The sequence below is a fragment of the Microcebus murinus genome, chromosome 4 (genome assembly GCF_040939455.1).
Source record: "Microcebus murinus isolate Inina chromosome 4, M.murinus_Inina_mat1.0, whole genome shotgun sequence".
NCBI lineage: Eukaryota > Metazoa > Chordata > Mammalia > Primates > Cheirogaleidae > Microcebus > Microcebus murinus.
Genome location: NC_134107.1, coordinates 54,640,895 through 54,668,735, shown reverse-complemented (window position 1 = coordinate 54,668,735; position 27,841 = coordinate 54,640,895). Strand labels below are relative to the sequence as shown.

At 40.6% G+C, this 27,841-nt stretch overlaps 1 protein-coding gene across 3 annotated transcripts in view; it reads right to left on the bottom strand.

Moving 5' to 3' along the window:
* Window positions 1–27,836, bottom strand: part of RRP8 (ribosomal RNA processing 8) — a 51,828-nt gene extending 23,992 nt beyond the window's left edge. The window contains exons 1-8 of one of the 3 annotated variants that reach the window (XR_001159780.3): window positions 27,557–27,836; window positions 25,961–26,318; window positions 25,290–25,743; window positions 25,070–25,199; window positions 24,805–24,911; window positions 24,627–24,723; window positions 24,179–24,406; window positions 7,214–10,362 (exon numbers count right to left, since the gene is read on the bottom strand). Coding sequence is in view for 1 of the 3 variants with exons in the window: in XM_012786536.3 (XP_012641990.1) it covers window positions 24,287–24,406; window positions 24,627–24,723; window positions 24,805–24,911; window positions 25,070–25,199; window positions 25,290–25,743; window positions 25,961–26,318; window positions 27,557–27,655 (1,365 nt within the window). In the remaining 2 variants the exon portion in view is untranslated. Of the gene's footprint in view, window positions 1–7,213; window positions 10,363–15,696; window positions 24,407–24,626; window positions 24,724–24,804; window positions 24,912–25,069; window positions 25,200–25,289; window positions 25,744–25,960; window positions 26,319–27,556 lie in introns of those variants that run through there. The other 2 variants (XR_001159777.3, XM_012786536.3) reach the window with 2 other exon arrangements.
* Between the last annotated feature and the right edge of the window lie 5 nt (window positions 27,837–27,841).

Genomic DNA, 27,841 nt, shown 5'->3' with positions numbered 1-27,841 from the left:
GCAATTTCTTGAAATAAGACAACAATGAAGTTTGCCACATTGATTAATTCTTTTCACGAAAAATTTCTCTGTAGCATGGGATCCTGTTTGATAGCATTTTACCCACAATAGAACTTCTTTCAAAATTGGAGTCAATCCTCTCAAACCATGCTGCTGCTTTATTAAGTACACTTATGTACTATTCTAAATCCTTTATTGTCATTTCAACAATGTTCACAGCACCTTCACCAGGAGTAAACTCTGTTTCAAGAAACCACTTTCTTTGTTCATCTAGAAGCAATGCCTTATCCACTAAAGTTTTATAATGAGATTGTAGCAATTCAGTCACATATTCAGGCTCCACTTCTAATTCTAGTTCTCTTACTATTTCCACCACATCTGCAGTTATTTCTTCCACGGAAGTCTTGAATCCCTCAAAGTCATTCATGAGAAATATAACAAACTTCTTCCAATCTCCTAATTTTTATATTTTGACATCCTCCCATAATTCACAAATGTTCTTAATTGCATCTAGAATGGTGAATCCTTTCTAGAAGGTTTTCAATTTACTTTGCCCTGATCCATCGGATAAATCACTATTCATGGCAGTGATAGCTTTATGAAATGTATTTTTTAAATAATAAGACTTGAAAATCAAAATTATTCCTTGATCCATGTACTGCAGAATGGATGCTGTGTTAGAAGGTGTGAAAACAATATTAAATCTCCTTGTACATCTCCATCAGAGTTCTTGGGTGACTAGGTGCATTGTCAATGAGTAGTAATATTCTTTTTTTTTTTTTTTTTTTTTTTTTGAGACAGAGTCTCGCTTTGTTGTCCAGGCTAGAGTGAGTGCCGTGGCGTCAGCCTAGCTCACAGCAACCTCAAACTCCTGGGCTCGAGTGATCCTTCTGCCTCAGCCTCCCGAGTAGCTGGGACTACAGGCATGCGCCACCATGCCCAGCTAATTTTTTATATATATATCAGTTGGCCAATTAATTTCTTTCTATTTATAGTAGAGACGGGGTCTCGCTCTTGCTCAGGCTGGTTTTGAACTCCTGACCTTGAGCAATCCGCCTGCCTCGGCCTCCCAAGAGCTAGGATTACAGGCGTGAGAGTAGTAATATTCTTAAAGGAATCTTTTTTCAGTAGGTCTCAACAGTAGGCTTAAAATATTCAGCAAACCATGCTATAAACAGATGTGCTGTCATCCAGGCTTTGTTGTTCCATTAGCAGAGCACAGGCAGAGTAGATTAAGCATAATTCTTAAGGGCCCTAGGATTTTCAGAATAGTAATGAGTATTGGCTTTAACTTAAAGTCATCAGTTGCATTAGTCCCTACCAACAAAGTCAGCCTCGAAAACAAGAAAATTATACAGATGATTAATGAAACAAAAAGTTGGTTCTTTGAAAAGATAAGCAAAATCAACAGACCTCTTGCTAGATTAACCAGGAATAGAAGAGAAAGGACTCAAATCAGCTCAATGAGAAATGGAAAAGGAGATATTACAACTGATGCCACAGAAATACAAAATGTCATCTATGAATACTATGAAAGTCTCTGTGCACATAAACTCTAAAACATAGAGAAAATGGAAAAATTTCTGAAAACACACAACCTCCCAAGACTCAATCAGGAAGAAACAGAACTCCAAAATAGACCAATAATGAGCAATGAGATTGAAGCAGCAACAGAAAATCCAACAACAACAAAAAAGCCCCAGACCACAGAGATTCACACCTGAATTTTACCAGACCTACAAAGAAAAGTTGGTATCCATTCCGCAGAAATTATTCAAAAACATCAAGAAGGAGGGGATCCTCCCCAACTCATTCTACAAAACCAGTACCACCTTGATACCAGAGCCAGGAAAGGACACAACAAAAAAAGAAAACTATAGACCAATATTCCTTATGAATATTGATGTTAAAATCCTCAATTAAATACTAACAAACCGAATTCAACAGCATATCAAAAAAATAATCCACCATAACCACATGGGCTTCATCCCAGGGATGCAAGGATGGTTCAACATATGTAAATCAATAAATGTGACTCACCACATAAACAGAAACAAAAACAAAAATCATATGATCATCTCAATAGATGTAGAAAAAGCATTCAAAAAAAGTCAGCATCCTGTTCACAATAAGAAATTCTCAACAAACTAGACTCAGAAGGAACATAGCTAAAATCCATATATTACAAACTCATAGCCAACATCATACTGAATGGGAAAAAGTTGAAAGCATTCTCACTAAAAACTGGAACAAGACAAGAATGCCCACTCTTACCAATTCTATTCAACATAGTGCTGGAAGTACTAGCCAGAGCAATCAGGCAAGAGAAAGAAATTAAGGGCATCCAATTCAGGAAAGAAGAGATCAAACTATTGCTTTTTGTAGACAATATGATCTTATACCTAGAAAACCCCAAAGATTCCTGTTGTGGCCTGTTTACAGGATAGAGGATGAACACAGAACATAAAACACAAACGCAGAACACAAAGAAAAACGCAGACACACGTACAAACGGTTGACTTGAGTAATAATACACCGGGTCAGTTTTATTTTTATATTCTAAAAGATTAAAGTTAGTTCCTTGTAGTAACCAGGCAGGCGTGGCAGCGATAGCTGTAAATTCCGGAATAGCCTTAGGGAAGCAGATATCCCCTGACTCAGAATTTCAAGGTGTTGCTCTAGGCACTAGGCATAGATAAAAGACTGAGATTAGCAAGGACGGGCAAGGTGAGCCACAGGGGGTATTTCTCATTCCCAACTTCTCTTAGGGTAACCCCCTAAGATCTTTGGCTGAACCCCAGCAGCTGTGCATGGCTTAGGTTGACCCTCCCTTGAGGGGCCTTACCCGTCATTGACTAACCAGCCATCTTATGGGGTGTACGCAGCAATCACAGGAACAATATGTTTATCGTGTGGCTTCCAGACCCCCAATGCCATGGGGCAGGGCTGCTCTTGCTAGTTGCAGCTCAGGTCCTTGGTTATGCCTCTAGGCAACACCTTTGTTTATTACAGGGAGCCTGTCTGGAACAGATTACTTTCAAATGCTCTGGGCAGAACACATACATTACTCACTAACTTTAATTCTTAAACTAGGAAAATATATGTCAGTCCCCTACAGATTCTACCAAGAGATTCCTCAAATTCAGCAAAATCTCAGGTTACAAAGTCAATGTACACAAATCAGTAGCATCCTTATAGATCAATAATAGTCAAGCTGAGGTTCAAATCAAAGACTCAATACCATTCACAACTGCTACAAAGAAAATAAAATACCTAGGAATATACTTAACTAAGACGGTGAAAGATCTATAAAAAGACAACTATGAAACACTAAGGAAAGAAACTGCAGATAATACAAACAAGTGGAAAAACATCATGCTCATGGATCAGTATAATCAACATTGTTAAAATGTCCATACTACTCAAAGTGATTTACAAATTTGATATAATCCCTATCAAAATATCAACTTCATATTTCACAGATCTAGAAAAAAATAATTCTACACTTCATGTAGAACCAGGAAAGAGCCTGAATAGCCAAAGCAATTGTAAGAAAAAAGAACAAATCAGGAGGCATCACAATACCAGGCTTCAAACTATACTACAAGGCTACAGTAACTAAATCAGCATGCGACTGACACAAAAATAGAGACATAGAACAATGGAAGAGAACAGAAAACCAAGTTATAAAACCATCCACATACAGTGAACTGATTTTTGACAAAGCAGACAACAATATAATCTGGGGAAAAGAAGCCCTATTCAATAAAAGGTGCTGGGAAAATTGGACAGCCACATGCAGAAGAATGAAACAGGATCCACATCTCTCATCACTTACAAAAATTAATTCAAGATGTATAAGGGACTTAAATATTAGCCATGAAACCATAAGAATTCTAGAAGAAAATGTTGGAAAAACTTTTCTGGATATTGGCGTACACAAAGAATTTATGAAAAAGACTCCAAGGGCAATCACAGCAACAACAAAAATAAACAAATGTGACTTGATTAAATTAAAAAGCTTCTGCATAGCCAAGGAAATAATTAACAGAGCCAATAAACAACCTACAGAATGGGAGAAAATATTCACAAGCTATACATCTGATAAAGGACTAATGACCAGAATCTACAAAGAACGCAAGCAAATCAGCAAGAAAAAAATCAAACAACCCCATTAAAAAGTGGGCAAAAGACATGAACATAAGCTTTTCAAAAGAAGATAAATGGCCAATAACCATATTTTTAAAATGCTCAATGTCACTAATCATCAGGGAAATGCAAATTAAAACCATAATGAGATATCACCTTTTACCAATCAGAATGGCCTTTATTAAAAAGTCCAAAAACAATAGATGCTGGTGTGGATGAAAAAAGAAAGGAACGCTTATACACTGTTGGTTGGACTGCAAATTAGTACAACCTCTATAGAAAACAGTATGGAGATTCCTCAAAGAACTAAAAGTTGACCTACCATTAGAATCAGCAATCCCACTACTGGGTAATTTACCCAATGGAAAAGAAGTCATTTTATCAAAAGACTTGAATGTTTATCACAGCACAATTCATAATTGCAAAGATGTGGAATCAACCCAAATGCCCATCAATCTATGAATGGATTAACAAAATGTGGTATATGTATAAGATGCAATACTACTCAGCCATGAAGAAGGATGACTTAATGCCTTTTGCAACAATTTAGAGACCATGTTTCTAAGTGAAGTATCTCCAGAATGGAAAAACAAACACCACATGTATTCACTATTAAATTCGAACTAACCAATGAGCACACATGAGCATAGAGGTAAGTAAAACTCAACAGAAATCAACCAGAGGAGCGGGAGAGGAAGGGATGGGCAAAAACCTGCCTAATTGGTACAATGAACTCTATTTGAGTGCTAGGCATACTTATAACCATGACTCAAGCATTATAGAAGCATTCCATGTAACCAAAAATATTTATATCCTGTAATACTTTGACATTAAAAAAAAGAAGAAAACAACAAGAGAGTCAGCCTATCTTTGATGCTTTGAAGCCAGGCATTGAATTCTACTCTCTGGCTATGAAAGCCCTAAAATGGCATCTTCTTCCAATATAAGGCTATTTCATCTACATTGAAAATCTGTTTAGTATAGCCATCATTAATCAACGATCTTAGCTATATCTTCTGGATAACTTGCTCTAGCCTCTACAGCTACTTGCTGCTTCATATTGCATTTTTCTGTTATGAACATGGTTTCTTTAACTTTCTAAACCAACTTCTGCTAACTTCAAACTTTTCTTCTGCAGTTTTCTCACCTCTCTCAGCCTTCACAGAATGGAAGAGAATTAGGGCCTTGCTCTGGATTAGGGTTTGGCTTAAGGGAATGTTGTGGTTGCTTTGATCTTTTATCCAGACCACTAAAACTTCCTCCATATCAGCAATAAGGCTATTTCACTTTGTTATCATTCATGTGTTCAATGCAGTAATACTTCTAATTCCTCCAAGAGCTTTTCCTTTGCATTCACAAGGTGGCCAACTGTTTGGTCAAACAGGCCTAGCTTTCAGCCTATCTCGGCATAGACATGCATTCCTCACTGAGCTTAATCATTTCTAGTTTTTGATTTAAAGTGAAAGGCAACTCTTCTTCTCACTTGAAAACTTAGAGGTCACTGTAGGATTGATTATTAATTGGCCTAATTTCTATATTGTTGTGTCTCAGACAATAGGGAGGCCCAATGAGAGAGAGAGAGATGGAGGAATAGCTGGTCAGCAGAGCAGTCCACATACACACATTTATGGATTAAGTTTGCAGTCTTACATGGTGACATTTCTGGTGCCCCCAAATAATTACAGTAATAACATCAAAGATCATTGATCACAGATCACCATAACAGGTACAATAATAATGAAAAACTCTGAAATTCTGTGAGAAAATGAGACACAAAATGAACAAATGCTGTTGAAAACACGGCACTGATGTATCTGCTTGATGCAGGGTTGACACAAACCTTCAACTTTTAAAAACCACAATATCTGAGAAGCACAATAAAGCAAAGCCCAATAAAATGAGGTATGCCTATACTGAGCATCACTCAACCTCTTCACAAACAATAATTCACCAGTGACTGTGGTTCAATTGATGTCCTTTAACAAAAGGCTTAGCAGAGAGGCAAAAGCTCCCACTTTTCTCAGAAACCCTTCCTTTTTCTTTTCCATAGTCAACCAGGGGCATGGCTATTCCTTCAGGAGAGGAGGTTAGCAGAGTATTAAAAAGTCCTTTTGGGCTGGGCGTGGTGGCTCATGCCTGTAATTCTAGCACTCTGGGAGGCCGAGGCAGGTGGATCGCTCAAGGTCAGGAGTTCGAAACCAGCTTGAGCAAGAGCCAGACCCCGTCTCTGCTAAAAATACAAAGAAATTAATTGGCCAACTAAAAATATATAGAAAACAATTCACTTTGTTGTGGGTCTGTGTTGAATTTTGTCAAATGCTTTTTCTACATTGGTTGATATATTAATAATTGTGATTTATTTTTTTTAATCTTCAAATATGATGGATTACATGGATTGATTTTCTACTATTGAACCAGCCTTTGCATACCTGGAATAAACTCTGCTTGGCCATGGTACATAATTTTATACACAAACACACACACACACATATAGTTGAATTCTATTTGCTTCTATTAAGAGTTTTTGTGTCTATATTCATGAAAGAACATTGATCTGTAATTTTCTTTGTTTGTGCCATCTCTTTCTGGTTTTGGTATCCAAGTAATAGTCACTTCATAAGTGTTCTCTTCTATTTTCTGAAAAAGACTGTATAGAATTGGTATTATTTTTTCTTTAAATATTTGCAATTCCCCAGTGAAACAATCAGGACCTGGAAATCGTTTCCTTGAGAATTTCCAAATTATAAATTTAATTTCCTTAATTCTTATAGGGCTACTTAAATTATTGATTTCATATTGCATGAATTGTGGTAGTTTGTGGGTTTTTTTTTCTTTGAGGAATAGTTCTATTTCATCTAAGGTGTCAAATATATGTATGTAGAGTTGTTTACAGTACTATCTTATTATCCTTTTTTATGTCTGTACAGTCTCTAGTGATATTTGCTGTTTCAATCCTGATATTGACAATTTGTCTTTTCTCTTTTTTGTCAGTCTTACTACAAGTTTGGAATTTTATTTATTGTTTCAAACAACCAACCCTTTTTTTCATTGGGTTGCTTTAATGTTTTTGTTTTCAGTTTCATAGATTTCAGCTGTTTATTTCCTTCCTTCTGCTTGCTTTGGGTTTCTTTTTCTTTTTTTTTTCCAGGTTATTGAAGTGGGACCCTTCATTGCTGATTTGAAGCTTTATCTCTTTTCCAACGTATATACTTAGTGCTATAAATTTCCTTCTAAGCACTGCTTTAGTTGTCTCACAAATTTTATGTTTTCATTTTCATTACATTCAATGCATTTTTTTAAATTTCCCTTGTGACTTCTTTTTAGACTATGGAATATTTAGAAGTCTTGTCTATTGTTTAGATTCCAAGTATTTGGTATTTTGCTGTTATTGATTTTTTATTTCATTCTAGTCATAGAACATACTCTATGTCATTTCAATTATTTTAAATTTGTTGAGATTTGTTTTATGGCCCAAGATATGGTCTACGTTGTTTATGTTCCACGGATACTTGAAAGGAATGTGTATAATGTTGGTTGGAATGTTCTACAAATGTCCATTAGATCCTGTTGATTGATGGTGTTGTTGGGTTCTATATTCTTGGTGGTTTTCTGTCCAGTTGTTTTGTGAATTGTTGAGGTGTTGAAATCTCCAACTGTAATTATGAATTTGCCCATTTCTTTCAATTATATATTTTGCTTCACATATTTTGCGCTCTGTTGTTTGTGTATACACATTGTTTGGTATATGCTTTTAGAACTGCTGTCTTCTTGGGGGATTGACACTTTTATCATTACATAATGTCCCTCTCTGTCTCTATGAAATTCCCTTCCTCTGAAGTCTTACTCAGATATTAATATTGCCACTTTTGCTTTCCTTTAATTTTTACATGTATTTTCCATCCTTAATTTGCCTTTATCACTACATTTAAAGTAAGTTTCGTGTTGACAGCATATAGTTGGGTCACCTCGCCCATCACCTCTGTTGTTTAATTGGTATACTTAGATTATTAACATATAATGTAATTCTCTATATGTTAGGGATTAAGTCTGCCATTTTATTTTTTGTTTTCTGTTTGCACTCTATGATTTTTGTTTCTGTTTTCTTTTTTTCTGCCTTCCTGTAAGTTAACTGAATACGTCTTATAATTTCATTCTGAATTATCTATAGTGTTTTTAGGTTTATAGAATAGCTTTTTAGTGATTACTGTAGGTGTATTACATTATATATATATATATTACTTACTATGGTCTACTAGTGACATCATTTTATCAGTTCAAGTGAAGTATAGGAACTTTATCTCCCTTCACCCTTGTTTATAATATAATCATCTTAAATATTTCTTCGATATACATTTAGAACCACATCAATGTTATAATTTTTCTCCATCATTTACAATTCAAAAAACTCAAGAAGAAAATGAAATCTAGTTATAGTTACACATATTTTTGTTTACCGTGCTCTTTTTTCCTTCCTGATGTGCTAAGATTTCTTCTTTTATCATTTCTTTTCTGTATGGAGAATTTCTTTTAGCCATTCTTTTAGGGTAGGCCTACTGGTGACATATTCTCCTAGTTTTCTTTCACTTGAGAATATCCAAATTTCCCCTTCATTCCTGAAGGATATTTTCACTGGTACAAATTCTGGGTTGACAGTTCTTTTTTTCAAATCTGAAAAACACTGTGCCACATTCCCATAGCCTCCATAGTTCCTGTTGAGAAAATATGCTGTCATTCAAATTGTTTATCACCTGTAGGTAAGGTGTCATTTTTATTTAACTGCTTTCAATATTTTTTGCCTTTAATTTCCAGAAGTTTAATTATGATATGTTTTGGCATGGATTTCTTCATGTTTATTCTGTTTGGAACTCACTCTGCTTCTTGAATCCACTGATTTACATCTTAGGAAAATTTTGGGCAGATATTTTCAGGCATTTTTCTTTAGTGTTTTCACAGCCCCACTCTCTTTCTCATCTTCTGATACATTGATAAGAAAGTGTTAAATCTTTTGTTATAATCCCACAGGTTCCTGAGGCTCTGTTCATTTCTTTAATTCTATTTTCTCTTTCATTCAAACTGAGTAGTTTGTATTGTTTTATCTCCAGTTCACTGATTCTTCTCTCTGTTCCTTCCATTCTACTGTTGAGATACCCACTGAGCTTTTTAGTTTGGTTATTGTATTTTTCAGTTTCAAATTTTCCATTTGGCCCTTCCTTATATTATCATTTCTTTGCAAGAGGCTTTCTACTTTTTCATTTGATTCAGTGCATTTGTAATTGCTTATTGGAGCATTTTTTCCATGGCTGTTTAAAAATCTTTGTCAGATAATTGTAATATCTCTCTCATTTTCGATTTGGGATCTGTTGCCTTTGTTTTCATTCAGTTTGAAATATTCCTAGGTCTTGGTATGATGAGTGATTTTCAATGAAAACCTGAATATTTTTACATTATTTATGAGACTCTGAACTGTATTTAAATGTTCTCCTTTAGCTGGCTTTCTGTGGTATCACTTCAGCAGAAGGGACCATGTTGCTTAGTTACTGCCAGGTGGAAGAAGTCTGGGTTCACAAAAGTGTCTGTTACACCTAAGAGAGGTGACTCATTGTTTACTTCTGGGTGAATGTGAGCGTTTTTGGTATTGTTCTTTACATAATCTCCACTGACACCATGGTGGTGGCGGTCTTATTATTGCTAGGTGTCGGTGAAAGATCTGACACTCCTTTAGATGTCCACTGACATTATCCCAGTAGAGAGGGAAGGGCACCTCATTACTGCTGGGTAAGTGTGGAAGTTCCCTGTATGATCTCCAATGACACCATGGTGGATGGGAGCTTATTACTGGCCAGCAGACTTCACAGTCCTGTCTCCTTATTTGACTTTCTCTGACACTACCACAGCTGTGGGTGTTGAAGTTCATGAGGATGGAAGTCTAGGAGACCTTCTTGGCCTTTCCAGATATGGATGGAGGTGGAATCACAAGTTTTTCTATGATGCTCAGCTGGAATAGAATGGTTATCATTCATACGTATATGAATGTGTGTACATATACATGTCTCTCTATTTATAGATATAAAACATATATATGGTTTTTGTTTTGCTAGGCTGCCCTTTCTTGGTCCTTTGGCTAAAGAGTACAGGCTTTGGTTGAGTCTGTTTGCTTGCTTTTTTGTCCACACCTGTTGGCATTTCTGAGTTGCTGGCTTCTTAGCTCCAAGCCTGAGACAGATAAGGGGAAAAAAAACACAGAGAATATACCACAGTGTCATTCTTTGAGTCTGAGGGTTCCTAGCTGGTCTGCCTTAGTCTCTCCACTTTTCAGAGTTTTGAGTTTTTCAAATGTTTCTTTTATATATGATATATAGGATCTTTAGATGTACTTAGCAGGAAGAAAAGTACAGCTAATCCAGAAGTCATCTCTGTTTTTGCATTTAAAGTCTCTTGTAGCTGAGTGCAGTAGTGTATACCTGCAATCCCAGCTGTGTGGGGCGATGAGGTGAGAGGATTGCTTGAGCCCAGGAGTTGGAGTCCAGCTTGGACAACACAGTGAGACCACATCTCAAATTAATTAAAATCTCTTGTAAGCCGGGCACGGTGGCACACCCCTGTAATCCTAGCACTCTGGGAGGCCAAGGCGGGTGGATTACTCAAGGTCAGGAGTTCAAAACCAGCCTGAGCAAGAGAGAGACCCCATCACTACTAAAAATAGAAAGAAATTAATTGGTCAACTAAAACTATATATAGAAAACATTAGCTGGGCATGGCGGTGCATGCCTGTAGTCTAAGCTACTCAAGAGGCTGAGGCAGGAGGATTGCTTGAGCCCAGGAGTTTGAGGTTGCCGTGAGCTTGGCTGATGTCACAGCACTCTAGCCCAGGCAATAGAGTAAGACTCTGTCTCAAAAAAACCCCACAAAACTCTTATATTAGCATATATTTGAGTCTTGCCCCCCTCCCCTTTTATCACTCTCATAATCTCTGCTTTTAATTAGAATGTTTAGTCCCTTTAATGTTTTGGTGGACTTTAGGTCTGCCACTTTGCCATTTATTTTCTATTTGTCTCTTTTTTTTTTCCTTCCTTCTCCTTTCTTGCTCTCCTAACTGTTGTTAAAGAATAAAAAAAAAAATTATCCAAACACTTGTTAAAGATGGCAAAGCAGGCTTTATTTAAAGGGGGCTGTGGTGACAGGTATAGGGGCCACTGAAATGAAGTCTTGTGTAGTGGGGGAGAGACTGGACTCAACTCTGACTTCAACAAGAACAAGTGTTGTTTATAACCAAGGAGCAAGGCTGGGTGAGTGAATGGAAAATTGCTAAGAGCAAACATCAAGGATTTCTGGCTATACCAACTAATTCACAGTAAAAATAACGGCAACTAGAAAGGCAAATCATAAATCTCAGGAGTGGTTTTCCAAAAACCTTACTGCAAATACCCCAAAATGAAATGTTAAAAGCTTTTCCATCATGGCTCACGGCTATAATCCTAGCACACTGGGGGCCGAGGTGGGAGGATCACTTTAGGTCAGGAGTTCAAGATCAGCCTGAGCTAGAGCGAGACCCTGTGTCTATTAAAAATAGAAAAAGTTAGCTGGGCGTAGAGGTGAGTGCCTGTAGTCCCATCTACTTGGGAGGCTGAGGCAGGAGGATCACTTGAGCCCAGGAGTTTGAGGTTGCTGAGGTTGCTGATGCCATGGCACTCTAGCCTGGATGACAAAGCAAGACTCTCTCTCTCAAAAAAAAAAAAAGCTTTTTTTTTTGAGTTTGAGAATAAGGCAAGGACCTCCACCAACATTTCTCTTAAACAGTAATGGATTGCCCCTAGCTAGTGGAGCAAACTAGGAAAAAGAAATAAATAATATAGAACTGGAAAGGAAGAAATTATGCTTCTTCAGAGATGTTATGAGTATATATGTAGAAAATAAAAAGGAATACAGACAAATTATTAGAGTTACTGAAGTTAACAAGGGTGCTGATCCATGGTCAACACACAAAAATTTGGGCTGGGCGCGGTGGCTCACGCCTATAATCCTAGCACTCTGGGACGCCGAGGCAGGCGGATTGCTCGAGGTCAGGAGTTCAAAACCAGCCTGAGCAAGAGCGAGACCCCATGTCTACTATAAATAGAAAGAAATTAATTGGCCAACTAATATATATAGAAAAAATTAGCCAGGCATGGTGGCGCATGCCTGTAGTCCCAGCTACTCGGGAGGCTGAGGCAGAAGGATTGCTTGAGGCCAGGTTTTTGAGGTTGCTGTGAGCTAAGCTGATGCCACGGCACTCACTCTAGCCTGGGCAACAAAGAGAGACTCTGTCTCAAAAAAAAAAAAAAAGAAAACACACACACACACAAATTTGTTGTATTTCTGTACATAAAAGCAAGCAGAATATGAAATCTTAAAAGATCCTATTTGCAATTCATTAAATAGTAAATGCCTAGCAATAAATCTAACAAAAGATGTGCAAGACCTTTACACATAAATCTAAAACATTATTGACAGCAATTAAAGAAATGAAGCATATAAGCTACAGAATTGTAAGACTAAGTATTATAAATTTATCACCTTGTATCAAACTGATCTAGCATTAGAAAATACCTTAAGGGTATTTGGGAAACTTGACAATCATGCAAATGCAAAGGGCCAACAGGAGAAGAAAAAATATAGGTCTTTCTACTGTAATTAAGACAGTAGGTATTGGTGGTGCAAAGATAGATGTATGAATCAAGAAACAGATTGGGATACCCAAAAATAGACCCACACATATTAAGAAAATATGGAAAGATAGTATTACATAGAAATAGGAATTTTTTTTTCATTGAAAAGTTTTGGATTAATTGGATATCTAGATGAAAATGAAATATAACTTGGCTTCTACTTCTAACCACATACAAAAATTAGTTGTACATAGATTATAGAATTAAATATGAAAGGCAAAACAGTAACATTTCCAGAAGACAATTTAGTAGGTTATCTTCATTATTTTAGGGTAGGAACCACTCCTTAAATAGGCACAAATAGCATTAACCATAAAGGAGCAACTGATAAACTAGACTACATTAAAATTAAGAATTTGCTCATCAATAAGCACCCATTAAGAGTCAAAAGGCAAACCACAGAGTGGAAAAACATAAGCAACACATATAACCAAAAGGGGTTATATGCAGCATGTGTATCTCCAAAAATCAATGAGAAAAAGACAATTGACAAAAATCAATTAGAAAAATGGGCAAGAGACTTGAACAGGTACTTTATAGAAGAGGATTTTCAAATAGCCAAAGACACATGAAAAGGTCAATCCCATTAGTAACCAGGAAAATGCAAATTCAAACTAAATAATGCACCATTACAGACAGATCAGAATTAGGAAAAAAACACCACATGATGGCAAAGATATGGAATAAAGTGAATTTTCAGATGGATTAAGTGAACTCTCACATCCCTCGTGAAATGAAAATTTTAAAATTTGGAAACGGTTTGGCATTATCTACTAAAGTTGATGATATACACACTTTATGACCAAAAATTAGTTATATTCCCAACAGGATTGTGTACACATGCAGAAGAGACATTTGCAAGGCTTTTCATAGCAACATTATGTGTAGGAACCATAAACTGAAAACAACTTATGGTAGTCATTAGACAGTTTGCAAATATTCTGTTTCTCTTCCTTCTGGGTACATTTTAGGAGCATACTTTCTTACCATTTATGGATCTATATGTGCTAATGAGATTTGTTTTAGCCAATTACATAACAGCAGAAAGGACTTTTGTCACTTCTGGGGTGAAGCTTTTGGTATTAGGGGGTCATCTACTGACCTACCTTATTCCCTTTTCTTGCCTCCATGATTATGAAAGCATGTGTTGAAAGCACGTGTTGAGACCATTAGCTTAGGTCCCTCACTATAAGCTGAGTACCTGCCAACCTATAGCAATAGTGAAAAATTATCTTCTGTTGGCTTAAGTCATTAATATTTTGGGGTTTTGAATTCTTGCAGCATGACCCAGCCTATTCTGACTGATATACAATTCAGTGTGCATCAATAGTTGAATCAACCAATACATTGTGGCTTATTCACAGAAAGGAATATTCTACAGTAATAAAAATGAATGAACTACAGTTGCATTAAAAAACATGGATGAATCCCATAAATCTAATGCTGAGTGAAAGAAGCTAGACATATGGAAATACCATTTAGGCATGCATGGATGCTTAACTGGTACGACTATAGAGAAAAGCAAGGAAATTAACATCGTAAAAGTCAGAATGGTGGTAACTTTGTGGAGTCAAGAGGACGAAGTTGCTAATGATTGGGAGGTGGCATAAAAGCTTTTGGGTGCTGACAGCATTTTGTTTCTTAATTTGGGTGGAGGTTACCGTGGCTGTTGGCTTTGTGATAAATAACTGGGCTGAACATTCTTGTTTTATTTACTTTTCTGATGTGTTCAACTAAAAGAGATTTTTAAAAAGATTGCTAGTTGTTGTAACAGTAAACCCTGAAGTGTATAATGGCTCAAAAAGATAAAAATGTATTTCTCACTCACTTGAAGTTCAAACCAGGTGTTCCTAATTGATGGATGGATCTCCTTTAAGTAATGTTCAGGGATCTACACTCCTACCTTTTGGCTACTCCTACCTTTTGGTATTAGGGGGTGATCTACTGATCTACCTTATTCCCTTTTCTTGCCTCCATGATTATGAAATCATCTATGAAATCATCTATTATGAAATCATCCTATGCCTCCATCATCTTCACTATGTAGCTTTCAAGGTCAGATGCTCAAAGGCATCAAAATGGCCAAAGTAGAAATAACATGTGGGACTATGGAAAATGTAAGGACTCATTTCTGGAAGTAGCATACATTAGTCTCACTACCATCCAACTGGCTAGACTCAATCACATGGCCACTCTTAACTATAAGGGAAGCTCAGTCCAGCTGGTTTCCCAGGAGAAAATGGGTATGAGAAACAGCCAGCAAGTCTCTGCCACAACATACATGCAACAAAACCACCATATATTTTGCCAAAGATACATGTTTCTAGGAACATATAACCAACACACTGTGGGGGAACAGAAAAAGAACGGAAATGCCCATCAGAAACAAATAACAAAGAATAGAAAAGGGGTTTTTTATGGACTAACCCTGATATAGTGTGATGAATTTAGGAGGATTAACTCAATTCTCAGCATCAATCTATGTACTAACAAGAGCTACAGAAAAGTCCACTAGCAGTGGTGCCAGCAGTGCCATCCTAACCAGACTGACTCTTAAGTGAGACCTTAGGTTTTGCAGTATTCACCCTTGGTTCCTGTGCTTTCCAAGCCTCATTTCTAGGACTTCTCATTAGTTCTATGGATTACTTATTGATATCCTTCCAACAATTTTTTTTTTTTTTTTTTTTTTTTTGAGACAGGGTATTGCTCTGTTGCCTGGGCTAGAGCACAGTGGCATCATCATAGCTCATTGCAACTTCAAACTCCTGGGCTCAAACGATTCTCCTGCCTTGGCCTCCCAAAGGGCTAGGATTACAGGTGTGAGCCACTGTGCCTGACCTAATTTTTCTTCTTAAACAGCTTATTGTAGTCACACTTGGACTGTTACAAGCAGATTTATTTTACCTGCTGAACCTCCAGTCCTATGTTAAACTTTAGCCATTATAGTGGGCATACTTATTTTGTTCTTGGCTTCAAACGGAATGCTGCAGGTTTTCAAAGCTGGAATGCTGCTGCTGCAGAAAGCCAAAGATCTATTAACACATAAACCTGCCTTCCAGCTGCAAAAATCAAAACAGCAGAAAAATAACCCTTACCTCCCAAATCTCAAGTGAATAGCTCTAATTGTGGTAGAACTTATTTTGTATTCAAAACCCTAGCTTCAAGGGTTTTAATTTCTCCAAGTAGCAAAGAATTTGAGGCATCCAGGTGAATGGATAAGCTTATTATGGTGGAAGCATTCAATGAAATACTTTGCAGCTGAAAGAAGCAATAAACTAGATATATGAGTAGCCACATGGATTACACTGGTTATTTACCTATTGTCTTTCACTCCTAGTGTCTCCTTATCTCCCCCTATAACACAACCCTTCCCCACCCTGCCCACACACACATTCTGGTTGTGTTGCTGCAGGTGGAATTCTGCAAACTATATTTCCCAGAATCCACTGCCAGCTGGTTTCCTGTTAAGTTCTGCCAATGGGATGCCTAAAGGGAAATTGAAAGACAGGAAACAGGACTTCACTTCTGTTTTCCAGTTGCTATAACATCACTTCAGCTGCAGACAGTTGGCTCCAGCAGACAGAGACTTGTTCTGTGCTCAGCACCAGCTGAGCCACACTTCTCAGACATTAGCAACAGACAGACCACCCCCTGGCAGTCAGTGACCAGTCACACCTTGCTTCTCCATTCTCAGGGCCATGCCTTTCCTAAGAGCTTCAAGCACCAGATATGTGGAGAGAGCATAGCCCACAGAAGTCTGAGTATCAGTCAAAGGAGGCCCCTTCTCTGAGTGCCTACTTTCTAGTAATCACATCACCTCTTCCTTCATGTCTTCCCAGGTCTTAGGGTGTTATCTGATTACATGGGTATTAACTGTTATCTGCAGTTATTAATTCTTGAATTACATCTGCATCTTCTTTCTGCTCTTTCAGACTTTTAATACTTGCAATCAATTTTCTGTATTAAAAGACCTCTTCTTAACTCTTACACACAGTTGGTGGGAATGTAAATTAGTACAACCTCTATGGAAAACAGTATGTAGATTTCTCAAAGAACTAAAAATAGAACTACCATTCAATCCAGCAATTCTACTACCAGGTATCTACCCAAAGGAAAACAAATCAATCAATAAAAAAGATACCTGCACTCATATGTTTATAACAGCACTATTCACAATAGGAAAGATATGGAATCAAACTAAGTGTCCATCGACACGAGGACTGGATAAGGAAAATGCAGTGCACACACACACACACTGGAATACTGTTCAGCCATAAAAAAGAATGAAATTATGTCTTTTAGAGCAACAGACATGGACCTGGAAACCATTATTTTCAGTGAAACAACTCAGACATAGACAAATACTGCATATTCTCATTTATTTATAAGTGGAGGCTAAATAATGTGTATACAATGGACATAGAGTATGGAATTATGGACAGTGGAGACTTGGAGGGGTGGGACAGTGGATCATGGGAGGTTGCTTGGTGGGTACAATGTGTGTTGCTTCAGTGATATATACACCGAAGGCCCTGATTTCACCACAATGTAATATAGCAATGTAGCAAAATTGCATTTGTACCCCATGAATGTACACATATAAAAAATAAATGGATCCTAGCACTCTGGAAGGCCGAGGCGGGCGGATTGCTCGAGGTCAGGAGTTCGAAACCAGCCTGAGACTCTGTCTCAAAAAAATAAAAAAATAAATGGAAAAAAAATTTTTAAATGGCCTAAATAAAAAAAATTTAAAAATACATAAAAGCACTCTTCTTGAAATATTTAGTGTGGTTTCTATTTTCCTGTATGGGTCCTGACTGATATATGGATGGATATTCAAAACACAGTTAAAAGCTAGAAGAAGCAGTGGTGAGCACCTGTAATTCTAGCTACTCAGGAGGCTGAGGCAGGAGGATCACTTGAGCCCAAGAGTTTGAGACCAGCCTAGGCAATAGAGTGAGACCTCATCTTAAAAAAAAACCAAACCAACCAACCAACCACACAGTTAAGTGATTTTTTTTTTTTTGAGACAGAGTCTGACTTTGTTGCCCAGGCTAGAGTGAGTGCCGCGGCGTCAGCCTAGCTCACAGCAACCTCAAACTCCTGGGCTCAAGCAATCCTTCTGCCTCAGCCTCCCGAGTACCTGGGACTACAGGCATGCGCCACTATGCCTAGCTAATTTTTTCTATATATATTAGTTGGACAATTAATTTATTTCTATTTATAGTAGAGACGGTGTCTTGCTCTTGCTCAGGTTGGTTTTGAACTCCTGACCTTGAGCAATCCGCCCGCCTCGGCCTCCCAGAGTGCTAGGATTACAGGCATGAGCCACCGTGCCCGGCCTTAAGTGATTTTTTTAAAGAAAAGTAAGAAATAAAACAAGATTTGAAGACAATAGTCTGTATAAATAAAGGACAGACACACAAAAGAAAAATTCACATTTCACAAGAATACCTGCATAAGTAAGAGAAGATATTAGAGAGATTTTTCACAGCCTAAGATCTATAATAACACACCAAAACTGAGGATAAGAGGTAATAGGTATCTAAACAAAGAGGCTAGATATATCCACACAAGGTTTGCTCTAAGATGTTAAAGCCAATCCAGAGACCACCACCCTTTCTACTGTATGAGATTAGAAATGAAAGATTCATTGACAGGAATCTTTAGGAATAGGGAGAACTTCTCCCTGCAAGCCAAAGGAGCAGTGCCGTTCTCTCCATCTGAGTGAGGGCTCCAACAGGACCATTTGTAGACATTTTATATTCCCACAGGAGGGGGACATTACATTCATTCAATATTACATCATCTAGGTAAAAGCTTGCTAAGCTCAGAAACTTACAGACCCATCTCCACCTGGCCACTGGGGTGAAGTCTAAGGTAGAGGATTCTTGGGAGGACATAACTTTAATGACTTATGAGGATTTGGAGCCATATGAGTATAGACTGGTGCTTCATTCCCATATGGAGAAGTCAGAATCAGGCTGGCTGAGGCAGGGCAGGAAGAGAAAAGCCAGCTGCTGGCTGGGCTGTACTTCCACTATTTGGCATGACAGATATGTATGAGTTTCCTGTGGATTCTTTAAAAGGTAACCAGTCTTGAGGATTTGCTGGGATCTCTCCCAGGAGGGCTACCTGCTAGGATGGAGCACAGCAGCACTAGGATGCACTCACTATCAGGGTCAGGAGCTGAGGGGCAGCGTGGGCTGTGTATCACAGAAAGACAACCAAAGTCAGTGGGCAAGCTCCTGCTCCAGAGAACCACAACACCTCACACAAGAGTCAACATTTAAACACTTGTCTTGATGCAACACACCAATGATACATTAACCACTTAAGTTTGGGCCAGGCGCGGTGGCTCATGCCTGTAATCCTAGCACTCTGGGAGGCAGAGTCGGGCAGATCGCTCAAGGTCAGGAGTTCAAAACCAGTCTGAGCAAGAGCAAGACCCTGTCTCTAATAAAATAGAAAGAAATTAATTGGCCAACTAGAAATATAAAGAAAAAATTAGCTGGGCATAGTGGCACATGCCTATAGACCCAGTTACTCGGGAGGCTGAGGCAGTAGGATCGTTTTGGCCCAGGAGTTTGAGGTTGCTGTGAGCTAAGCTGATGCCACGACACTCACTCCTGCCTGGGCAACAAAGTGAGACTCTGTCTCAAATAAATAAATTAATTAATCAAATTAAATTTTAAAAATAAAATAAAAAAATAACCTTGTAAGTTTAGTCTTTCTCCCTCTAACACACCTCCCCTATTCCAATCCTAGAAGGGACAGAGGAAGTAAAGAATGAGTGAAAGAAACAGTTCATGTTCCCCTACCCCACTAAACTGGCAGGAGAGCAGCTTTGAATTGGATGAGTTGTTGAAATGTCCCTGAGATGTGGGAAGGAAGGGGGAAGAAAAACATTTAAAATGTTAATATTTTAGATTGTGTCAGTTAAGTTATAGGGAATAATGGAACACACTTATATATGAAAATATTAACAATGTAGAAGGACCCTTGAAGAGAAGCCAAAAAGATATGGGCTGTGGCAATCAGGGAGATTCCCAAGAAGTCTACTAGTAAGTAGTGTATTTCCGCTTTATTAAGAACATACCATCTTATGACCATGAGAATCAAGGGACCAAGTGAATCACAGAGACCTCACCCTAACCTCCTTGAGCTTCTGAACCAATGCCAAGACACCTAACTTCAGGTTTCTTGTTATATGAGAAAAAAATATATCTAATCTGTTTAAAGCATTCTTCAGTAGAATTTCTTTTTTGGGGGGGGGGGTCACAATCAAAATGATGTATTTTTCCAATTTTAAATTCATGGGACAAGTAGAAAATGTTGACAGGCACCTGGATAGATCATCAAATGTTTAAAGCACCCCAAAGGAAGCAAAGAGGGTTCTGAGGTCCAGAGTAAGGTGGATAGGATGTCCTTAGAAGATATATCCAGGGTGTAAAATGACAACCACTTCAACACCCCCAAATGCACTAAACTGAACACAATAGAGGTTTATTTCTTGTTAAAGTCCAGTGTGGATGTTCTTGGTCACGAAGCTATTCTCCAAGTAGTGATTTAGGTATCCAGACTTCTTCCATGCTATGACTATGACCATTATCTTCAAAATATGTGCTTCAAGGTCACCTTAGCAGGTAGAGGAGGGAATGGGAGAACAAGAAAAAGGCTCAGCTACCCTTAAACTGGTCTTGGTCAGGTACTGAAATATCACTTCTGCTCACTTTCCATTGGTAAGAACTATTCACACAGCCCTGCCTAGATGCATGGAGCTGGGGAATGTAGTTTATGTAGAGAACATTTTGGTGACCAAATGGCGACTTTCTTCCACAGAAGAAAAGGTGATGCTGCTGTAAAGATCTGGAAGATGAAAATGAGCTCATTGGGAAGAGTATTCTAGGAAGATAGAGCAGCATTTGTAAAGACCCTGAATTGAAATGGTTTGAAATCCCTAAGGAATGAAAAGCCTGTGTTGCCGGAGTTTTGTGAGAGGGCAGGAGTGGGTTAAGATGCAACTAGAGGTGGAGGCCTGGGCAAGATCACATAGAGCCTGGGAAGGAGTCTGTCTTTTGTTCTTGGGGCAATGAGAATCCATTGAAGGATTTTAGGCAGAGAAGTGACATAGTCTGATTTACATTTTAAAAAGATCACTTGGCTGTGTGGAAAATTAATTGCTTTGGGGACAGGAGTAAGAGCAATGAAACCAAGAGAGCAGTTACTGCAGGAGTCGAATTTTCCAGAAACAGGTAGCTGGTCAGAAAAGTCACCTGGGAGAGAGGACGACCCAGGGATGAAAGGTTCTAATTACTGGTCTCTGTCTGTGAAAAGCTGTAGAGAGCTCTGTGCAATTACGTAAATGGCTCAGTGTTTGGAGCCGAGCACTGTCTCTGCCAAGATCAGGTCGTTTCTTTTGGAACTGTGTTCCCTTAGGACTGTATTATGGGAACAGAAGTTGGAGCACACAACTAACTGCAGAAGCGATTAAGTGTTTACTCGGAGACCTCTAAAAGAAATGCTGAATGAGCTCAAGGCACAGATTGATAACCACACCAACTTTACTTTTCTCTTACCACCCCTCAAACTTTATTGAGGTGTACTTCTTCCCTGCTGGAGAAAAGCTATAGCAAGCCTGTGATATTCTTAGTTAATGATAGTCCTATGATCAGTTTAAAGCACAAATATAATCTTAATTAACTAATTAGAACATCTAATCTTGTGTAACAATAAATAATCTGCACCTGTTGTAGCTTTAAATATTTTCTCCTCCAACTGCCCCATCTAAGTCAAGGAGTCTGCTCTAGGGAAGAGAGGAGTGATCTGCATGCTCTTTGCTCTTCTCACCACCTGATTGCTGCCAGTTGCTCTGGGCCCTGAGAAGAAATATGGGGGAATAAAATAAAAAATATGGGAGTCTGGCTTGACTTGGTAGTTCTCTGCCTACAGGTCTGGCAGATATTTAAAGGGGAAATCTCTGTTGTCCCCTTTCTGCAGTTCCCTTGACCCTAGTGGATACAGCTCTTTCCTGGGTGGTCCCCTGCAGCTCTCTCCTCAGCCCTCCTAGCTTCTTTGTGCTCAGGTATCCTTGGCTCTTCAATGGTCCTACTGGACAGGACCCAAGACCATCCCACACTTCCCTCTCTCATGCAAGGAGTGCAGAGGATACACTTATGCATCATGTGCCAGGACAAATTCTAGAAATGCAGGCCAATGCAAAAGTTACCAGCACTTCCCTGGCTCCACTGTTGAACCAGTTAGTGAGTCTCTACTTGTCCTCTACATTTCCACGCATGAGTCAAGACACCAGGCTCATCATTCCTTAGCTGTAGGGATAAACACCTCTAGTTTTCCAAATAATCCCAGTAGAGTCCCCAACTAGACTAGAGGTGAGAGGGCAGAAACCTACCCTCCCTTGAAAAGGAGGGGGTTGGGTTCTGACAGCCTAGCTGTCTCAGAATAACAAGCTCTCTGCAAGGCAATCTTGTACCAGTCTCCTCCCATCTCATGCATCCTCTTTACTTTATGACCTTGAACCTTACGTGTGGTATTAATGCTGCTAGCAATCATACTGTATTTCCTTATTTCATGCATTCCTTCTCCTAGAAACAATATTCACGTTCTCCTCTCCTCAAAACCCCAAGCTCTTCTCCTCCATTCTCACTCTCAACCAATAAATTTGCTTTCTGCTTCACTGAGAAAAAGCAACCAGAAAAGAAATTCTGGGGTTCTACCCTGATCTACCAAATCAGGAACTCTGGGAGAGGGCTTAGAAATCTGCATTGTAAGGAGCCTTCCAGGTGATTCTAAAGCACTCTAAAGTTTGAGAGCCACTGCCTTCCAAAGGAGTGGGAGCAACCCCTTTGCACTCCCACTTACCTCCCACTCCTTTTCTCTTTCCCTCAATCTGTTCTAGCCACACTGGTCTCCCTGTTCCTTAAACAGAGGAACTGCTGTTATTTCTTAAGGAAATATACTTTTTTTCTCTCTTCTGCCTAGGCTCTCAACATTAGACATTGAAGCCCAGGCATGGACTCGAACAAGAGCTTGTCCTAAAGCCAATGATGGAGCAGGGAGGACCCAGATCAAGCTCAGGAGAGTTCTGTTTCAGAATCAGGGCAACTGACAGGAGCTGCTAGGAAAGCCTGGGGCCTGCATCAGATCCAGAGAGATGTTTACTCAGGTGGCCTGAGCCAGAACAGGCAAAGGGAGAATCCAAATTATAAATATGGGAGGAAGGGAGACCCCAGCTGTCCTGCTGAGCATAAGAAAGAAAACAGGCAGAAACAACAGACACTCCTGCCAATGAACAGCCCAACCTCCCACCCCCACATGGCATTAAGCAGTTTTTATGAACAGAGACCCAGCTCCCTCACTACCCCTTCCAAGGACAGCTCAAAATTCTAGAGACTAAGAGTCTCTAAAATATCTTAAGACATAAGCCTGTGGAAGGGCCTGTCCTGAGCTCTCCCATCTTAGTCAACAAATCTATTCTTTACCCTTCAACTTCCAACCAGCCTAGGAAAGGTCTTCAAAGAACAGTAAGGCTTATGACACAAAAAAGCCACAGCAAATTTATTGATCTCTCATGTTCCCAGCCCTGGCTATGGATTTCCTCAGTTAACTAATACAACAGCCCAGTAAGACACGAATTCTGCCATTTTCCAAATAAGGAATGTGATATTCAGAGATTAAATGACTCCCAGCTCTAAGTGGCAGGCCAGGATTTGAATCCAGTTCTACATGATTCCAAAGTCTATGCTATTAGCCACATATACCCCAAGGTCTCGCAAGACAATAGGTGTTAGGAGTGGTTTGGTGTACATGATGCCAAAGATGGAGATGAAGGCAGAGGGGAAAGATGAAGCACTAGAAATGCTTAGTACAGGGACATCCCAAATCTTAACCTGGTAGCTCACATTGATGTGTTGAGTCAGGATGTTGATGGACACCAGTTACCCCAGAGCCAAAAAGCAACAGCTACCTTTGTGTATCCTTGAAGGCCTGGCAGACTGAAGCTGCAGGAGCAGAAGCTATGGGTAAGCTATGGGAAGCTGGTCTGCAGACAGATCAGAAGAGAGCAGAGATGCCAGGACAGAAAGGCCACGTGGCTTTTCAGGTGGAAAGAGAAGCCAAATCCAAAGGTGCTTTGAATTACAAACCATCTAGTTTTCATGACACCTAAGGTGATTCATAATTCCTAGATATCCCAATGTTCTCATAATAAACTCCTTATTCTTTACCTCACCCAAGTGACTTTATGTTTCCTGTAACAAAGAAGCCTTCAGTAGAGCAGGGCTAAACCAGGGGTTTTAGCACACCTTGTTTTTGGGATGGAGGCAGGGTAGTACCAGGTTACAGCTCATGGTCTTCAGACTTCTGAGCCTCAAGTTCAAGTTCTGCCTCTCCTTTCAAGGGAGGTCCAGAGGTCACCTGCGCTTGTAGAGACATGGTTGAAGCTTCAGGCCTGAGAGTTGAGCCTTGGGCCCTACCCGAGGGGGCCCAGTTTTTTGAAAATCGAACAAGAAGAAGTGGCTGTTTGTCAGGTCCTAGGGGCAGAAGAGATCCAGTGAGATCCAAATCCTCACTCCAACTCTTCAAAACACTTCCCTCCACATGTTGCCTCTGCTCAGAAAGCTTCCCTGGGCTCCCCCTTGCACTGAGCAAAATGTCTGTCCCTGTGCCTATGGTCTCCTTCCCAAACACCATAACCCTGAAAAGGGACAAACATAAGAATATAAATAGGGATAGACTTGTTGGGGCCCTCACCTTGGAGATGACCTTGAAGCCCAGTTTGGACACTGCCCCTAGAAAGACCCGAACATCCTCAAAGCGGCTGCTGACCTCGGCAACTTTCAGGAGACCCCTAAGAAGGGCAGAAAGTCCTATGTAAATACAGACACATGCATGTTTATATATAATGCATCTGTGTCCTGGGGGCTCCTACCCTGGCCTCAGCACTCGATTTGCCTCCTCTAGGAAGTCTCTGATGTTGGTTCCCATCAGTGAAAGGCAAAACACAGCCACATCCACAGACTCATCCTCCAGCGGCACCTATGGAGAGTGGGGGTGTTGTATAAGGCATACTGGGTCAGGAGAAAGCCAGCATTGAGTGCTAGGGCCGGACCCCAAGTGCGGAAGAGGAAGGGCTAAAGAGATTAGCATAGGGAGGTTGGGTCTAGAGCACAAGCCGGATTCATAGAGAGGTTTACCTGGGCCATGTCACACACAGTGACCCTGGGGTCCAGAGAGGCCAAGTCAAAGCAGTGCACAGGATTCCGGATACTTGAAGCCAGGCGGCAATCCCCACAGCCAAAGTCAGCCACCACTAGGGACGAAGGCCTAGGAGTGGAAGGGAGGGGTCATACACTAGTCTGGTCTCAGCCCATGACTGACCCACATGGCTTCTCACAGTGCCCAACCCCCATTCACCGCTGGCGAAGATCCTTGGCAATGCGGTCCACTGGCTGCAGTGGCCACTTCTTCACTTGGCTCTGGAAACCACGGTGGTAAAGAAGAAAAGCCTCAGGGTCTTCCTGGAAGAGACGCTGTGCAGCACTGCTGGGCCCTGAGTACAGCTGTTGGTTGAGGTAGCGAAATCGGGCCCCATCCAGCCGCTGTGCCATGCGGGTTCGCAGAGCCCCAGCACGAGCCTCATGGCTGTCTGGCCTGTGGGGAGGAAGAACATCTGTCTCCTCCCTGGAGGCCTGGGTCACTGTCTGGTCTGCCACCTGAGGTGGCCGAAATTTGTTATTTTGTCTCCGCTTGTTCTTCTGCCGATTCCGCCACTGCCTGCGGCTCAGGGTATGAGGGGGTTTAGGGGAAGTGGAATCAAGGTTTGGCTTGGGTGGGTCCTTTGTAGCACTATTCTTCCAGGCTTTGGGACCTGCAGGGAAGAAGATGGGAAGGTGTATTTGGGGCAAGATCTCCTAAATTCAGAGGCTTGACAAGTCATCCTGGCCATACCCTTGTCCTTGAGACAGAGATAAAAGTACTTCTTACTAAGTACACCATTAGCCCCAGTCCTAAGAATGGTGAGTAACCTCTGCTATATGTAGAATCAGCTGATCCCCTCTCCCCCCAACAAACACATCAGATAGTACCTGAATGGTCAACACTGTTCAGGTGCTGGGCTGGGTTTGAAGGGGCATGTTTCTGGCGTTTCTTCTTTTTGTTCTCTTCTTCAGCAGAGTCACTGCCAAGAAGAGCCCGTTTATGACACTTCTTCCCTTCCACTTCCCTTTCCTCAGAGGCACTCAGGCTCTGTTTTTGACATTTCTTCTTCTTTTTCTCCCTTACTTCAGCAGAGGCACTGGCAAATGATGTGTTTTGGGGGCGTTTCTTTATCCTTTCCACCTTTTCCTCCTCAGAGTCACTGCTAGGTAGGCTAGAGGGTTGCTGGGAAAGAGATGCTGCCTCTAGGGCTCGTAATGTAGCCAGGAGCTGGCGGTGCTTGGAGCCCTAGGGGAAAACAAGGGATGAAGGCAGGGCTGAGGAGAATGGATAAGGCCTAGAGAATGAGAATGGAGAGATGGGGACCTGATTCAAACACTAGAAGAGTCATCGGGATTCTTCCCAGTCAAATTAACTAGCTTGTTGTGAAGCCTGACAGACTCAGATGAATTTTCTAGTCACCATCCCAACATCTGGGAAGCTGGAGGATAGAGAAGCCACCTACCCCACTTTCTCCAATGTGCACATAAGGTAAAGGGGGTTCCCCAGAGGAATGTGCTAAGGCCACAAGCAAAAGGACCAAGACCAAACACCAGGAGTTCCAACCTTCTCAGGCTTTTGTCTCCAGCCAATACCTTTCCATAAGGGGTTTCTGAACACAAGAGGGACATGATGACACATGTATACAAAATATGTTTCTAGCTGCAGTGTGGGAAACAAACTGAAGGGGAGAAGCTGCCGACAAAGAGGCCAGTGGCCTGGATTATGGCAATGGGCTGGGAGGATGAAAAAGAGGGAGCAAAACAGGCAGATTCCATGCTGGAAGCCAACCAAAGGGTAGGAAAAACCTGAGGAAGTACAGAAGCTCTCACATCTGCAGAGGCTCAAAGGAGAAGGTGCACTGTCCAGGAGACTGATTCTGGGTTGAAACCCTACTGGGTGGTCACAGACCAAGCACTTACTTTGGAGGTTCTCAGTTCCCCACATCCTCCCTTGAACGGTAATACTGTCAGCTGTTTGCTGTCACCCACTCTCACTTTCTCCAAAGCATTCCGCACTGTAATTAATGACTTTTACAAAATACAAATCCGAAGAAACCATCCTTTCGCTAAAAAAACCATTTCATTAGCTTCTCTCTATCCTTAATATATACAAAACATCTAATCTACCACTTCAACTTGAACAGCATCCCCTCTCATTTACTCTGTGCTCCAACCACACAGAGCACTTTTTTGTGTGTGACTCTAACAGAACATGCTGTCTTGCCCCATGGCCTCCGCACATGCTTTTCCTGTCTGAGGAACCCTCTTCAATTCCAACTTCTACTCAGCAACTCTCTCTCAGTTCCAACGTCACTTTCTTCTGGCAGTTAGTTCCTGGATCTTCAGATCAGGGCTCGCCCCTAACAATGCCACAGGTGCTCCTCCCCCCAGTACATACACAAGGCGGGCCCCCAGCACCCCGGCACCCACCAGGGTCCTCATCCTGGCTCGAAACAGCTCCCACTGGCCTGCGGGGCGACTCACCTTGCTTTGAGAGGCTGCTGCGGGCCGAGGCTGTGAGGTCACGGACCCTAGGCCCAAGGCTGCTGGGGCCGCCTCGGCCCACTCAGGCTCCTCGAACATGCGGGTCTGGAAGGAAGGGTCGCGGAGCCCGCACTCCTTTGCACGTGCACGGCCTGTCTGGCAGCCGGAGCGTCCAGCCGAGCGGAGCCGGAAACCAAAGCGCGAGAGCCGGAGGCGGCTAGAGCGGCCGGCGCGGCGCAGAGAACCATTGAGTTTAGACAGGAGTAGGCTAGAAGGGCAAAGGAG